Genomic DNA, 16013 nt, shown 5'->3' with positions numbered 1-16013 from the left:
GGATCATTTAAATACCGTGAGCTCATTGCATCAGTGAAGTAGCTCAGCATAATAAAGGGTCGAGCACAGAATTAGACATTTTATTATAACAGTTACTTTAACTTTAACAGTTGAAAATACAAAAATACATGAAGAAATATATACCCTGCTTCTTAAGACGCCAACAAACAAGTTGGCGAGAAAAGGCAGCTATGCGAAAAATAAATGTACATCACGTCTTAAAACAAAGAACTAGCAGTTAAATCAATAAAGCGTTCTTAGATTAGAACTTACAATTACCAATTATCAAATAATCTGTCCGTTGATCCTTTACTGGTAGTTTGTCTATAGAATTTGATTTGAACATTACATTTTGATGTGTCTTCACATTTCCAAATTATTCCTCTGTATACGTGTCACTAAACTGTTCCTGGACTCTACATTTTTTCTTTTCTCAGACCAGGATGTACAATATCTCGTTAAATACATCCATCCATCGATGACAGGGGTTCCCAATAGGTCGATCGCAAAGGCAGTTCCAGTAGATCGCCTTCCATTGATGAATGTAAGTAAGTGTGCACTACTTGTTGAACCATTACAGGATGACCGTCTGTAACAAAGTTTCCATATTTCATGTACATGAAACGTTAGTATGGGTATGGGTGCCTGTAGCTTGGCTGTAAGCGCCACATTTCCCTCGTTTTGTGGATGACGCATATAATGTTAAGGTTTTAACAATCCATAGGTTTTTGAAAGTTTCGGAAGTTATTACGTTTTCTATCGCTAAAAATCCACTTGTGATGCAGAATTGAATGTCAAGCTACATAGTTATATTTAACTCTACAGCACATATTAATCTATACAGTTTAATCTTAAATGTATAATCCAACAATTTAATTTGTTGATTATTTATGATTATTATATATAATATATATATGATATAATTTGTTGATTGAGGTACATACCTCCCTCTTCCCTGCAGGTCACATGGCTCAACTCTCCCTTTTCTACGTGCCTCAATTTATTGTTTTTGATTTTATGTGATAGCAATTTGTGTTTGACCAGGCGTACCTACTAAAGTGTCCAGTGAGTGTAGGTGTACAATAGCACTAGTTTGACCAAACCATACTAGCAGACTTTGACTAATGACCGCTAGGTCAAATATTTATTTAGGTGATACAATATCTTGTGCGTATATTAATTCATAAAAGTGCTCCTTAATCCAGTGATTGTGGTTCTGAAAGAAAATGTAATGACAATAGATCATTAGATGCATTAGAATTAAGTTAATTAAACATATGCAAAAGCAAACTTTTTCAGAATAACAGTTGTAGTACAACGAGAACAATCCCATGGACACATGCCATGATTTATGTGATACCATTCATAAAAGTGTTTATTTTATATGATTGCTAATAATAGCAATATAAGTCTATAAATAATACAAGTTATTAAATATGATTTTCCATAAATATGGAGCATTATAATTAATCTCAACTTAACTCAATAGCAACAATAAAAACACGCCCACGGATGTATGCCATGACTTTGGCTACACCTTTCAACAGCTATTGACTATTCCTCCTAATCCAAAGTATTCTGCAGTATATAAACAGTTCTCTTAATAATGACTGCTTTACAACACCCTGGTGGTTAAACACTGAATAGGAATTCATTATTAAATAAAAAATAAAAAGCACATTGTAATGTTAATATTAAATTCAGATTCCAACAATAACACATTTTTAATAAAAGAAAAAAAATAAATTGATGAGAAATACATACACAGCGAAATACAATGTACGTACAACATGAAACTGAATTTTATTCTAAAATTGTATATAGGCGGATTCTTAAATTATTAAAAAATAATTCATAATTTGCCTAACAATTGCTGTAAGGAGTCGAGTTTGGGGGTCTCTGTCTGTGTTGCACGGGTGCACTAAGATAACGTGCTATCTTCATCAGTCTGTCAGGGGCGGACGGTCCAAAACGAAGCTCTCGGTTACCTAGAAACGGGAGAACTAAACACCCCGCAACAACCGAGCAGGTCAAACGGGACGAACGCTTTCGATTCCGCTCGATCGGATACTTGAGTCGGATTCGTGTCCCGTCATCCAGCGAAGGCTAAACTCGTCAGCGAAACGACCAACGTAACCGCTCGTACCGCGAGAAAGCCCGAGAACATGGTAGCAAGACAACAAAAATAAATTTGTGCTCAACAAGCCGTAGTGCATGATGGCGGCGTCGCTGCCGCGCCGGGACAAGAAAGCCACCGCCGGCCACTTGAAGGCAGACTTGAATCGGGCCGACAATAGCTCCGGGGTCCGGCAACTTCAGGAGCTGCTCGACTCCGTGCTAAATCCCGAAAAACCAGCGGCGGACACCGAGGCCCTGGACTGGTGTAAATGCCTAATCGCGGGCGGCGAAGGTTTCGACGAGTTCTGCAAAACCGTCCGGTCCTACGACAACGCGACCCTGTGCGGCTTGGTCTGGACGGCGAATTTCGTGGCGTACCGATGCAGGACCTGCGGCATCTCGCCGTGCATGTCCCTGTGCGCCGAGTGCTTCAACAACGGAGACCACACGGGCCATGATTTCAACATGTTCCGGAGCCAGGCGGGTGGGGCCTGTGACTGTGGAGACGCTAATGTCATGCGAGAGAGTGGGTGAGCTAACGCTAGCTAGCTAAGCCGGCGAAGCTAACCTAGCGGCGAGTATCGTTTTGACAGTTGAAGTGAGCTAACTTGGCCAATGGCGTTTCCTTATTTGCGTGTTGTATTTAGCGTACATGTATTACTGTATGAGATATGCGCAACTGCCTGTCAGCAACTGTTTTGAATATTATAACGCTGCTGTATTATTGAGATTAAGTACGTCAAGTTAGCGCTGCTCTGAGGGGCTAGTGTGGCTAACCAGAACAGTACCTATTATACCCCAGCTGTGTTCTGTGTTATGTAACTTCATGGATGCTTAGTCCATATCTTAATATAAGATAAGCTACGATAATATCTTATTATTGCATTTGTAAGTATTGTTTTTATTTACCTCCTTTTTCTATTATGTTATTTGCTTGAACACAAGTGTTGCCAAGAATAGTATTATTATTGTTATTATTAATTGTAGTCTTTCTTCTTTAGAGACTATAGTGTATAATCATTACCACGGTACTAAATTGGAGGAGTGATGCAAAACACATTATTTTATTATTGCAATAAATTATATTTAAATCCATTTATATATTTAACTGGAATGGTAATATAATTTAAAAAATAACCAGATTAAAAAGAGATGGGAGGGAGAAGGCTGCTATGAATTCTACGACCGGTCTGGAACATTAATATAAATATTATTATTTTTCTTGCAGGTTTTGCAGACTGCATCGGTTGAGAACAGGGGAGAATGTGCCCTCAATACCTCGAGACCTTCTCTTGATGTCTGAGATGGTTCTCCCTCACTTTATCCTTTGCATTATACAGTATCTGAGAGATGGATACATTGAACCAGGTGAAGACACGCCACACAGTGCTCTCTTAAGGAGAGGATATACTTTGGCCATCTTGAACAAATTATGTATCTGCAAAAACTGACTTTTATCATCCTAGTACTAAAAGTATTTCCTATGTTTTCCTCTTGTTTTCATATCTTGTATATAATGTGGACCTACTGTTGCATATCAAGTGCAAAACGGTAATAACTGTGCAAGCAGGATATGAGTGTTCTACAACTGTTCACATGTTATTATGTTCACCATGTACCAAGTCTGATACATCACTTATCTTGCTTTACCAGACACATCAACTGAGCGAGATCTGCAGAAGGTCCTGCAGCAGCTGGAACCTCAGATCTCCTTCCTGGAGGAGCTCACAAAGATGGGAGGGGCGATGAGGACTGTATTGACAAAGATCTTGACCAATCAGCAAACATTCAAGGAGTTGAGCATGGGTAAATATCTGTACTGGAGTTTGTGTGGGCCTTATTTCCATTGGCCTATTACATCATTTTAGTGGTTTCTTTCTTGCTTGGTTTTAGGTAATGTTTTTGTGTTTCTTTGTGACGGATAATGACACTTCAAAACCGGAGAAAGAAACACCTACATTATAATTTCATACGTTTCTATTGGTAAAACTTCTTTCCTCGAGAATTTTAGTTAAAACATGTAATGCAATTTCTGTTTTGCTTCCCTGTTGCAGGCCAAGAGGAGAATTTGTATGCTCAAAAGAACTACGACAAGTATTTGTCAGCCTTGCAGAATTCAGGCCTAGTGTCTTTGGAGGACAAAGCCCAAGGGGCTACTGCCGATGCCCCCGTTGGTGCGGAAGGCGGTGCAGGAGCGATGGTCCTATTGGGTAAGATAATCACATCCTTTTATCTGAAGCATATAGTCACTAGCCATCTGTTAGCTGTTAGAAACCACTTCAAAACTGTTTTTAAATTCTTTATAATGGCCCTTCCCAGTCCCAGCCCAACATTATTTGATATGGCCAGAGTCCTGTGAACTTGCAATAACCACTTTCTCTGCTGCTCACAGATTGTCTTTTTCTTTTTCTTGGTTTACTTAGGAACCCCTGCACCAGAGAGCCCAGACGAGTCTAGTAAAGAGGTATGTGCCAGCATCACGCATAGAATAACATAACAGAATAACGATAACATCATATGAAATTTAACCATTAAACATTTTTTAAACAGGAAGACCAAGATGCAGGGCAGTCTGTTGGACAGAGAAAGAGGGTGAAGCTGAGCAGCAGTACCAAAGGTAAATGTAAAGAAAATATAGTGCAAGTACATGTTACACCAAACGGCCATCTTACCCTGTGCCCTTTTCTGCCCTCAGACCCGTGTATTATTGAGTCTCTGAAGCATAAATGCTTTCTAGAGGAGTTGCTGTTTTGGACAATAAAGTATGAGTTTCCTCAGAAGTTGGTCACTTTCCTACTAAACATGTTGCCAGATCAAGATTACAAGGTATTTTTCTCTCACGATTACCTTCATATGAAGAAATGCAAGCCTGTTATCACTTTTGGATGAATATCTGTCTAAAAGGCAAAAAGAATCGTCCTTTTTAAAGGCAACGGCATCGTAACAGTACGCCTTAATTGTGTTATGGGCTTTTCTCTTCCTCTCCGGCAGATCACATTTACAAAAACATTTGTCCAGCATTATGCATTCATCATGAAAACACTGATGAAAAGCCACGAGTCAGATACCATGTCCAACCGCATTGTACATATTAGTGTGCAGCTGTTTAGCAACGAGGAGCTTGCTCGACATGTGACGGAGGAGTGTCAGTTGCTGGACATCATGGTCACAGTCCTTCTCTACATGATGGAGAGTTGCCTTATTAAAAGTGAACTTCAGGGTAAGCTGTCCAACTGTATCAGGCTTCTAATCATTGTAGATAGACCACAGCCAATCACAGTTCAAAAAGGCTCTGTGGAGAACGAAGCAGGTCCCTCATTGGTTTTTCAGTTTGGATCAACACATCACATTAGATTTCCTGAAATATAAATATATATTTTTAATTTACATTTTTCTGCTAATGTTACAGACCGAACAATAATCTGGCACTGTGCATGATGAACCGAGTACTGGAGCTTTAACGTCACAACATTTAAAACCTCAAATTGTATTGTTAGCCAAAATATCCACTCTTTGTGGATTTGTCCATAAGGCCTTGATTACGTCATACCTGGAGGTCATTATATGGAAGTTAGTGTTTTATCATTAACTATATTCATAAAGACTGGATACTTAGTTGAACAAATTAGGTACCTGACCTGATGCAGCCTTGGTGTTGAGTTGTGTAAATTACAAGTGTATCGTCTTTCACCACATTCGTCTCTTCTTGCTTTTGAAATGATCAAACACAGGGAACCAAACTAACTTATGTCTTGGGTGTTGTTGTCTCCCTTTTCTTTGCATAGATGAAGAGAACAGTCGTCATGTTGTGGTAAACTGCAGTGAAGCTCTGTTGAAGAACAACACCTACTGGCCATTAGTTAGTGATTTTATTAACATCCTTTCACACCAAAGTGTTGCAAAAAAGTTCCTCGAGGACCATTCATTGTTGATGCTGTGGATGAGCTTTGTGTCATTTTTCCAAGGTAAGTCATATAGGTAAATGTAATGTAATCTTGAAATACATATCTAGTACTGATACGCTTGTTGCCCTGCTGTATGTGTATCTTTTTGATAATTCTTAAGTTTAACAGCTGAGACAAATCGTCCTGATACAGCCATTTCTCTTAGATTTCATAGCATCCTCTCCATGACGCATGAGGTCAAACGCAACTCATGATTTAAAACCTTGTGCCAATTTTCTGTTCGACTTCAAGTGTCAACGGTATGCTTGGTCAGGCAGAGGCACACAGGAGGAGTGAGTTGGGAAATATATAACTGAATAAGGATCGGGGTCAGTGCTGCTCTGTTGCCGTGTCTACTCTACCACCACATCCCTAAATATATCGCTCCCCCTCGGCTGTAGTATCCTCTTTCTGACTTAATGTGCAGTGTCACAGTGACATTGTATTGAATGCTTGTGTCTTAATAGATATGTTTTTGGCTTTCATCAGATGGATTTCATTTCTATGAAAAGAAACCAACAGACATCCTTTATGCTTGCACAATCAAAGAAATATATTTAGGTCTGTGCCGAATGCATTGACAAACATTTTGAACCGTTTCCTCCTGCAATAGGTATGAACCTGAATAAGCGGGAGTTGAACGAACATGTGGAGTTTGAGTCTCAGACCTACTATGCAGCATTTGCAGCAGAGCTCGAGGCCTGTGCACAACCAATGTGGGGTCTCTTGACCCACTGCAAGGTCAAAGTAAGTCTGTCTTTACACTCCGACCACTCTCGCACACATCTCCTGTTCACATTCCTGATGATTAACGGAACACACCCTGGCATGCATGCACTTTTACCGTCTGACCGTATGCCGATGTTTACATAAATTGTCTGTTAACAGGAGACGCAGGAATACAGTAAAACGGTGGTACGCTACTGCCTGGAGACCCTGCAGATCTGGTTCGATGCCATTGGCTTTATTGACGAGGTATTTTTAAAAGCCACGCCGCTGTTTTTAAAAACCCGGCCTTTCTCCCCACCTGCTTCTCATGACTCTTAAATCTCTTATAGCCTGCTCCAAATCAAGTGACATTTCACCTGCCACTGCACCGGTACTATGCCATGTTCCTCAGCAAGGTTTGTCAGAAGCTCTATCCCCAAAGCCATGATTTGGAAGTATTTTCTTGTGTGTTTTTCAAAATAATTATTTTGAAAATTGCTCAGGCTGTAAAGTGCCAAGGCCTAGACCTCGACAGCCTCCTGCCTGACCAAGAGATGCTGATGAAGATAATGGTGCATCCACTACAAATCCAGGTGTGACACTAAGCCCATAAACCGATTTGTGTCTTTTTTAATTCATATCTATATCCTCTCGAAGTATGTAACCCCATGGTAACTAGCATGTTGCAATGTATGGCTAAAGGCATCCCTGTCAGAGATCCACAGTAACATGTGGGTCAGGAATGGTCTGCAGATCAAGGGACAGGCTATGACCTACGTGCAATCACACTTCTGCAACTCCATGATCGACCCAGACATCTACCTGCTCCAGGTTAGTTTTCTATGATATAGCAATACAATCAGCATCCCTCATATACCGTTTTAGCAACCAACATTTTCATTTTCTGTTCCCATTTTCATTTATTTTTCTTCATTCAGGTTTGTGCATCAAGACTCGATCCGGACTACTTCATCTCAAGTGTTTTTGAGAGGTAAGCTTTCACTTTTTACACCTGCATTCATGTAATATTTTACAGGTGTAATGCAATGTCAGCCGTGGTCTTACAGGTTCAAAGTGGTTGACCTGTTGACCATGGCATCTCAGCATCAGAACGCCGTGTTGGACTCTGAGCAAGAGAGGCCGATGCTTGAAGGAGCACTGACCTTCTTGGTCATGTTGACAAGCCTTCGTGTTCATTTGGGTAAGTAGTACAACAGAGAACACACATCGTCTACAGCAATGGTTCCCAAACTGGTTCCACGGTGGGCCGACAAGGGGGCCACGGCTTCATCACCAACCCTTAAACCCCCCCCCCCCCCCCCCCCCTCAGGTTACAAGCGGACAAGCGCAGTGAAGAGAGAGGTAGCCAGCCCCGCAGTAAAACTCAGAAAAATGTAAATTTACTTGAAAATATGTTTACAAAATGTAATAAAACTATTTTTTAAGAGTTTAAATATTATATTTTATGTTGTGGGGGGTTACAATCAAAGGTGGCCCTGACAGAAAACGTTTGGGAAGCACTTTTCTACAGTGAGTAAGAACTTTAGCAAACCGTAAGCCTATGAAATAAAATAAAGCCTGTAGTGAAATAGAACTGCGTTATCTTAAAGGACCCGCGGTCACAGACTATGACTTCAACAAACTGAAGGACACAACATGCTATTTTCTTAAACCCCTCCACACTCTTGGTTATGCTTATTCATATTTAATGTACAGCTATGATCTTTATGTTTGTTTCTCCTCATTCACAGGGATGACGGATGATGAGATCCTTCGGGGTGAAATGGTCTCACAGTTGTGTATGAATGACCGTACACACAGCGCGCTGTTGGACCTCGTATCCTTCACTACAAATATGTTAAAGGAAAATTCTATTTAGTCATTCATGGCAATTTTTTTCCTTAAGGGTGTTTTCTCAGATTCCTGAGAATCCAAACCCAAAGAGTGGCATCGTTCCAGGGAGTTGCAGTTTTGAGGAGATGCTCTCAGCTGTGGCCGACTTCAAAGCGCCGGTGTTTGAGCCTGGAGGTTCCATGCAGCAGGGCATGTACACACCGAAAGGTGCGTAGTGGAAAGCACGATCTATTCACGGTCCATTGTAGTCTCGCGTGTAGTTATGCTATATCCACAACGTCCTCCGGTCATAGTCATATTTTGCAGGTGCGAGACAGAGAACATCAGGCACAACTGTGGGTGTCTTTTTTTCACACATAACTGCATAACTCGGATTTGTGGGAATAGTGTAGAAAAGTTCCTTTTTTTTAAAAATCTCTAAGTAAAATATTTAAGTAACAATGCAAATATCATTCAAAACAAACGAGACAGAATACACATAATATACAATACATAATATACTCATTTATGAATAGAAAATGATCAAAAATGGTGACTAGGAGTCCGGAAAGCCTTGGCATTAGATCTGTCATTAGTCCTCAGCAGACCACTTGGGGGCAGGCTTACACCACTGCCATGGAGAAACTGAAAATGGGAAGAAAAAGGAATCAATGTCACTTTGTAATTAGAGGTTAAAAAACATTTCTCTCCCTTTTTCCAAACTAGCGGAGGTGTGGGAGAAGGAGTTTGACCCCATCATGGTCGTTCTCAGGACGGTCTATCGGCGGGACGTCCAGTCGGCCATGGACAGATATTCAGCATTGTAAGTTAACACTGTTGCCTTGACGTCCTCAGGCAAAAGCTGTTTTTATATATCTGATGGGCATTGATTTTCAATAAAACATTTTTATCACGGTGCATCAGATGATGTAATTGATTATTATTCTTCAAGCTGACAAAACCTCCCCTGCTCTGCTCAGTGTCGTAGGGTCAGCTCTCTCTCTCTCTCGCCCACAATATCAAAGGTAGCGTCTACTTGGAGCTCAAGGTGGTTCCAATTAGATGGCTGTCAACAGAAATCAATATTTCAGTCTAAATTCTAATAGAATGGTGGAAATCTTTCTTGTTGGATCGTGGTACAGACATCTCTTAAGACAAACGTGTCCACAGAGGTGAATGAGATACCTTGGGGTTAGTCTCCTTATGGTCGCTGCAACGTGTGAAGCTGCTAATTATAACCAAGCGTCTCCCTGACAAATAGAAGTTGGGAAGATAACCTTTTTATAATGGGATTTTAGGCCTTCTTTGCTATTGAAAGCAGTTAATTGTACCACTTGTAAGTATATATTATGCCTTTTTGTAGGCCTTCTAAACCAGACGAAACAAAGGCACATTTCTCCTTGAAACGTATTGAAGCTGCCATTGCCACCTTCACAGTCTGACACCAGTCTCCTGTTGCTCATTCACACTTTTTGAACATGATGGATTGCCTGTCGGGCCGTCCCTAGTATTCTATAACAATGATCCCATCATCACTGATCTATTGAGCAAATGTGCTGCCGGTCGGCTGCTCTGTTGCATAGACTGAAATCTTTTGTCCAGTGAGTTACTCTGAACAATGTAAGGTGTCACTTCATTCAGCTCTGATTTCTTTAATCGCCTTTCTTCATGTGGAAATACAACCCTTCTGTTGAACGGAGCTCAGTCGGCGTTGCTCGGTCATTTCTCTGATCTGCATTTCTCTCTTGTTGATGGTCATGTCACCTAGTTTAAAGCAGTCTGGCATTCACACCGGCAACCCATGGCCACCTTACAAGGAGAGGACCGCCCTGCATCCGTGTTACAAAGGACTAATCAAGCTGTTGCACTGCAAGACGCTGCACATTGTGATATTCACTCTCCTTTACAAGGTGAGCCTTTATAACAACTGTTCATGTGGTATAAAACAATGCTGATCGTCCATCTCAATTAGTTCCTTGAGCTAAATTAGAAGTGCTTTTGTGTGCCGTATTTAATTTAAAACCGAGGCATGGTTGGTATCAGTAGTGAGGGGGAAGGTATTTGTCTGCTCTTCAGAATAAACTGACTTTCTTTCTAGATATGGATGGATCATCCCAACATGTCGGAGCATGTGCTGTGCATGGTGCTGTACCTGATCGAGCTGGGCTTGGACAACCAGGTTCAAGACAACAAGGAGGATGAGGTGAGATCGTTTTTAGTCACAGCCAGGCCACTGAGACTTCCGCTGTCCGTAAGTGTCTCACCGGGTCTTATGCCTCCAGGAGCCCTGCATTGAGGAGCACTGCCACGACAGCTGGTTCCCCGGCACAAACCTGCTCTCCAATCTGCATCATGTCATCAACTTCGTAAGGGTTCGGGTTCCCGAAACGGCTCCTGAGGTGAAGAGAGAAGCTCCTCCCAGCACCAGCACTGAAGCTTCTTCTTACGGCCAGGTAGGAAGTCACAACCATTGATTACAGTGGGATGTCGTTTTGATAAAAAACATTGAAAGGCTTGCTCTTAGTGCCTCTTAGGGCCAGAATGCTGAACTTCTATATGTGCTCCTATCATAAGGAGATCAGAGCTAGAAGGCCAATGCTTACTGGACTTGAATAAATCTGATAAATCTGTCCAACCACACTCTTAAATGCGGGCGTCGCTATGTATCTGCTGTAGGCAAGAGTCTGAAGGTATAGTTCACCCTTGATGAGTGAAGAATCTACCACTAATGCTTACTTATGCAATAAGGTACGAGAGACTGTACTTTATCGTCCAATAAAGTAACATTGCGGGTGTGTTGTTTGGCCGCGGCAAACACAGTTACCAGTGAAACGATAAATAGAAAGTAAATAGCTGCCTTTTAGCACAAAATAGTTGTAGCCACCAAACGTTGTGTATCGTATTTCAGTAGTCTAGATAAAAAGTAGTCCCCGTAAGTGCATGAAAACAGCTCGCACCATCTCATTCATTCACATCGCTTATGACGTCCACCTTAATTGTCCCGTGGCGAAGGCTCGCATTGCCCGAAACCGATCATTTGTGAGATTTCTGGTCTTTTTTTGGCGATCGCCACCGAGCATAAAACTGTCGCGCAAAATCTAACCTGTTACTTTGAGTGCGCAGTGATATGGAACGCTTGGGTCAATGTGAACAGTTACTGTACATTATCGCTGAATAACGCACCCTCCTGTGACTCACCTCTCAACCAATCAGAACCCTCGATTTCATCCCTTTATTATAATTGTTGGAATGCATTGAGATGCATTCCAAGTATTGTTCTTCGAATCTTTATTCTTCATCTTCTATTTCTTCCGCGGCACCTTTCAACTCCTTCACACTTTCAGCTATTAAAACCGTTCAAATATTAAAATGTTCAGCTCCTTTCTGGCTTGAGGGCTATGACTTTTCAGCTTTCTACCTCTTATGCTTGAATTTATATAAATCAATAATCATTAATATTTTAACATGGTTTTCAAATGGAGTTTGCTTTCAAATCCTCCTAAACTTCTTCAACTTTCAGATTTTTCAGCTTCGCAAATCTTTCAGCTACAGACACCATTTAAACTTTCAAATGTTGACACAGGTCTAAACTATTTTATGAAAAAAACTGCTTGTGGATATCTATTGTACTTTTTTCATAATCACTGATTATGTTTCACTAGTTTTTCGCTCCGTTTCTGACTTTTACATGAGTGTGTATTGCGTCTGCTACAGTGGAGAGCTCGAGGCTAGAGTGTGGGGCATCGCAGGAATCTGGTTAAAAAAATATGGAACTTCTGTCCTTGCAGCCAAAGTATACACTCTAGAGGCTTCATTTCTTCAGATTAATGAGGGTATGGTTGTGCTGATTGGATTAATGTGTTCATGGAATCCCAGAGTTTTTTAGTTTTGGCGCAAGGAGTGTTTGAGTGACACAACCTCTGCCAAAAGCCCCATAGGCTCCAATACAAATCTGCCGACATATTTCTCACAAAAATCCACAAGGTACACGTTCTGTCAACGGCCATAGGAGCCGTATTCATTACCGGACAGACATAAAAACACATCCACGCGTTCGGTAGAGTCTTGGGTCTCATACAAACGCCGTATTTTTTAGATAGCTGTTATAGTTTTGCGCTGGTTCTCATTTGTTTGAGGTGTGGATTCTGTGTAACTCGCTGTCCTGTGTCTGCACTTTTGCAGCCGCACAGGTGCGTCGTTGTCGTGGTTACGAGCACTCACACGCTGCAGGATCTGTCTGTGGCTCACAGCTGCTCCTTGTGACCTGATTAGTGGAGTCACATGACGCAGCTATGCTTTCTGTCAACAGACCAATATGATAAAGACACTCGCCCCCCCTCCCCCCTCCACACTGACCTCTACTTACTGTTAATCACTGTCAGTCAGTCAGTCAGTCTAATTCTCCTCCCCTCTCCCTCTCTTCCTCACCACCATTCCCTTCCTCACCCTCTCACCCTCCCTCCCTCTATCTACACCCCCCCACCCCACCCAATCCAATAGGTGCGCCGTTGCCGTGGTTACTCGTAAACACGCTGCAGTATCTCTGTGTGTGACTCACAGCTGCTCCAATGACGTGATTAGTGGAGTCACATGACGCAGCTATGCTTTCTGTCAACAGACCAATATGATAAAGACACTAGCCCCCCCTCCCCCCTCCCCCCTGACCTCTACTTACTGTTAATCACTCTCAGTCAGTCAGTCAGTCTAATTCTCCTCCCCTCTCCCTCTCTTCCTCACCACCATTCCCTTCCTCACCCTCTCACCCTCCCTCCCTCTATCTACACCCCCCCACCCCACCCAATGCAATAGGTGCGCCGTTGCCGTGGTTACTCGTAAACACGCTGCAGTATCTCTGTGTGTGACTCACAGCTGCTCCAATGACGTGATTAGTGGAGTCACATGACGCAGCTATGCTTTCTGTCAACAGACCAATATGATAAAGACACTCGCCCCCCCTCCCCCCTCCACCCTGACCTCTTCTAACTGTTAATCACTCAGTCAGTCAGTATGTCTGTCTATTTCTCCTCCTCTCTCTCTCCCTCTATCTCTTCCTCACCACCCCTCCCTTCCTCACCCTCTCACCCTCCCTCCCTCTATCTACACCCCCCCAACCCACCCAATCCAATAATTTCAAAATAAAAGCCACATGGAGGGAATTTTTACTGTAATGTTTGTGATGAGGCCTATTAATTAAAAACTTCTTAGTTTGAATAACAAACATTCTGTCTCCCACTACGAATATTACTCGTACTTCTAGTACTACAACTGATACTTCTACTACCATACTACTAGTATTTCTACTGCTATTAATACTACAACTACTACTAATGTTATTACAAATACGACTATGGCTAATAGTATTACAGCTGTTTCTACTGCTATTGATACTAAACCTACTATTACTGCTAGTACTACTAATACCACAATTATAACTAATACTACTACTAATATTACTACAAACAATTTTAAACAAATTTAAGCTCCTGCAACTTCTGTTTTTAGAAAATCTATTGAAATTCAGCTTCCCCACTTCCTGTATTTTCAGCAGTTCTTTAAAATAATTTCAGCTATTCTTATGCCTCTATCAACAGCAATTTTTCAATATTCATTTCTGTATTTTTTTGCAATATTTCAAATTTATTTCAGCTGTTTTCATTTCTGCTTTTTCAGCAAATCTATTGAAATTCCTTTCAGCTTCTCCCATTTCTGTATTTTCAGCAATTTCAAATTCATTTCAGCTTTTCTAATATCTATAATTTCAGCAAATGTATTCAAATTCCCTTCAACTTTCTGTATTTTCAGCTATTTTAAAAAGTTCATTTCAGCGTTCAGCTTTTTGCATTCCAACGCATTTTCAGCAGGAAATGCATTTTCTAGTTGAATTTATGGCTGTGTGCTGCAGGTACAAAAATACCATATATTCATAAACACTTCTTGCTGTAGCATGTGTCTCCTGAATCTGAATGGAAAATGTGCTGTTATGTGTCTCACAGCTGTAAGAGGCTGTAGAAATGTATAATTTGCTCCACCTGTTGCTATTTGATTATCAGCTTTCCATCACACCTACTGCATCATCTGCCTCTTGCCCTTTCATTACATTTAGGAGTTTCACCTCGCCTCTCCCCCTCGCTACTCCTTCACAAGAAAAATGCCAAAGGGGTCGTAGCTAAAGACTCTTTTCTCTTTTCACAAGCATGATGCGACCATCAGAGTGGAGAGTACAGAAAGTATTGGAAAGGGTTGGCTCATTTCTTTTCCCTCCTTTTAGTTTTTGTAGAGTTTTAATTATAAGTCTTCACATGGAAGTTTGGGGTCATTTCCCTTAAGGACTCATTTCTGATCAGAAGGTTGTCTTTTTTATGATGGATAGCCATGATATTTTGCAACAAACCATGCTATTTACTTTGGTAAATAGCATTTACTTGCCCATGCTCAATGTAGCACTCAGCATTCTATGACGATAATATGTTTGCACACTACATCAACAAAAACTTGTCTCATCACATTTTCTTTTATCTCCCTCTGGCATGTATATTTGTGCATCATCTCTCGTTGTTTGATAACTTCATATTTCTCTTTCATATCATTACTATTGTTGTTGTTGTTGGGTTCGCTGTACTTGCTCTACAGAACTCCAGGCGTCTTACAGGGAATTGGAGAGAGGTAGCTATCCATGTCTGTAAACGGGCTGATGGCTTTAAGGCCACCTGCAACTGTGTTTGTCTGCATCTTTAATCAGGATTAAAGGATTTCACACTTTCGTTTTAGTGCTTTTCAAAAGCAAAAGCAAGTGCCGTGATATGTGTGAAAAGGCGCGCTTCAGCAGTTTACCTCACTCCTGACCGCTGAAACTAATTACATGTGAGAAGCAGGTTTGGGTAAATGCTTTTTAACCGCATGGCAGCATGATTGATGCTTCCTTGAGTGGGCTGTATTATATATTTTTATTTAACGGTGCAACTCGGGTCCTTTTCTGTTAGGTCGGGTCACGGCTGTCCTTCAGAAGGCTTTTGTACGCATTGGGGTGGTTGGAATTCTCTGCAGGAATATGCTTGTCCTGGTTGATATCAGCAAAGTTATTTGTAAACGTCAGCTGAAATTCTACAACGGGCAATTCATTGTATGTGTATTGTGCTTGTCCGACTATGGTAATAAATCCTTCCTCCAATCCATCAAAGTCCATCAGACGACTAGTGATGTCATTTTAATATTCTGATGCGGGTGGAATAAAGTGATTCTAGACGAGTGTTCTCTTGTTGATCTTCTCATATGGTTTGCTGATATGACGTCTGCTTGATACCTGAAGTGTTATCTGCTGTGTCCTGGTTCATTAACGTAGTGCACGAGTTGACAGTGTGTCCATATAGCATCAACCACAGGGCATTGCATTAACACTGACCAGACTCTCCT

The 16013-nt window shown here is 41.3% G+C and overlaps 1 protein-coding gene across 4 annotated transcripts in view; it reads left to right on the top strand.

The window, feature by feature from the left end:
- The first annotated feature begins 1005 nt into the window (after positions 1-1005).
- The window catches only part of ubr3 (ubiquitin protein ligase E3 component n-recognin 3), a 33349-nt gene continuing 18341 nt past the window's right edge, over positions 1006-16013 (top strand). For 2 of the 4 annotated variants that reach the window (XR_013453078.1, XM_040201357.2), the window contains exons 1-23: positions 1006-2648; positions 3347-3486; positions 3772-3924; positions 4173-4328; positions 4542-4582; positions 4669-4735; positions 4814-4944; positions 5110-5338; positions 5904-6083; positions 6676-6809; positions 6951-7037; positions 7121-7186; positions 7274-7363; positions 7473-7601; positions 7709-7761; positions 7838-7971; positions 8522-8607; positions 8690-8831; positions 9330-9426; positions 10372-10513; positions 10702-10806; positions 10886-11056; positions 15234-15266. Coding sequence is in view for 2 of the 4 variants with exons in the window: in XM_040201357.2 (XP_040057291.2) it covers positions 2215-2648; positions 3347-3486; positions 3772-3924; positions 4173-4328; positions 4542-4582; positions 4669-4735; positions 4814-4944; positions 5110-5338; positions 5904-6083; positions 6676-6809; positions 6951-7037; positions 7121-7186; positions 7274-7363; positions 7473-7601; positions 7709-7761; positions 7838-7971; positions 8522-8607; positions 8690-8831; positions 9330-9426; positions 10372-10513; positions 10702-10806; positions 10886-11056; positions 15234-15266 (3000 nt within the window). In the remaining 2 variants the exon portion in view is untranslated. The remainder of the gene's footprint in view (positions 2649-3346; positions 3487-3771; positions 3925-4172; positions 4329-4541; positions 4583-4668; positions 4736-4813; positions 4945-5109; positions 5339-5903; positions 6084-6675; positions 6810-6950; positions 7038-7120; positions 7187-7273; positions 7364-7472; positions 7602-7708; positions 7762-7837; positions 7972-8521; positions 8608-8689; positions 8832-9329; positions 9427-10371; positions 10514-10701; positions 10807-10885; positions 11057-15233; positions 15267-16013) is intronic. The other 2 variants (XR_013453079.1, XM_040201358.2) reach the window with 1 other exon arrangement.

Source organism: Gasterosteus aculeatus, chromosome 16 (assembly GCF_964276395.1).
Source record: "Gasterosteus aculeatus chromosome 16, fGasAcu3.hap1.1, whole genome shotgun sequence".
NCBI classification, from domain to species: Eukaryota; Metazoa; Chordata; class Actinopteri; order Perciformes; family Gasterosteidae; genus Gasterosteus; species Gasterosteus aculeatus.
The sequence above is the reverse complement of the archived record's forward strand: the minus strand, read 5'-3'. Positions and strand labels throughout refer to the sequence as shown.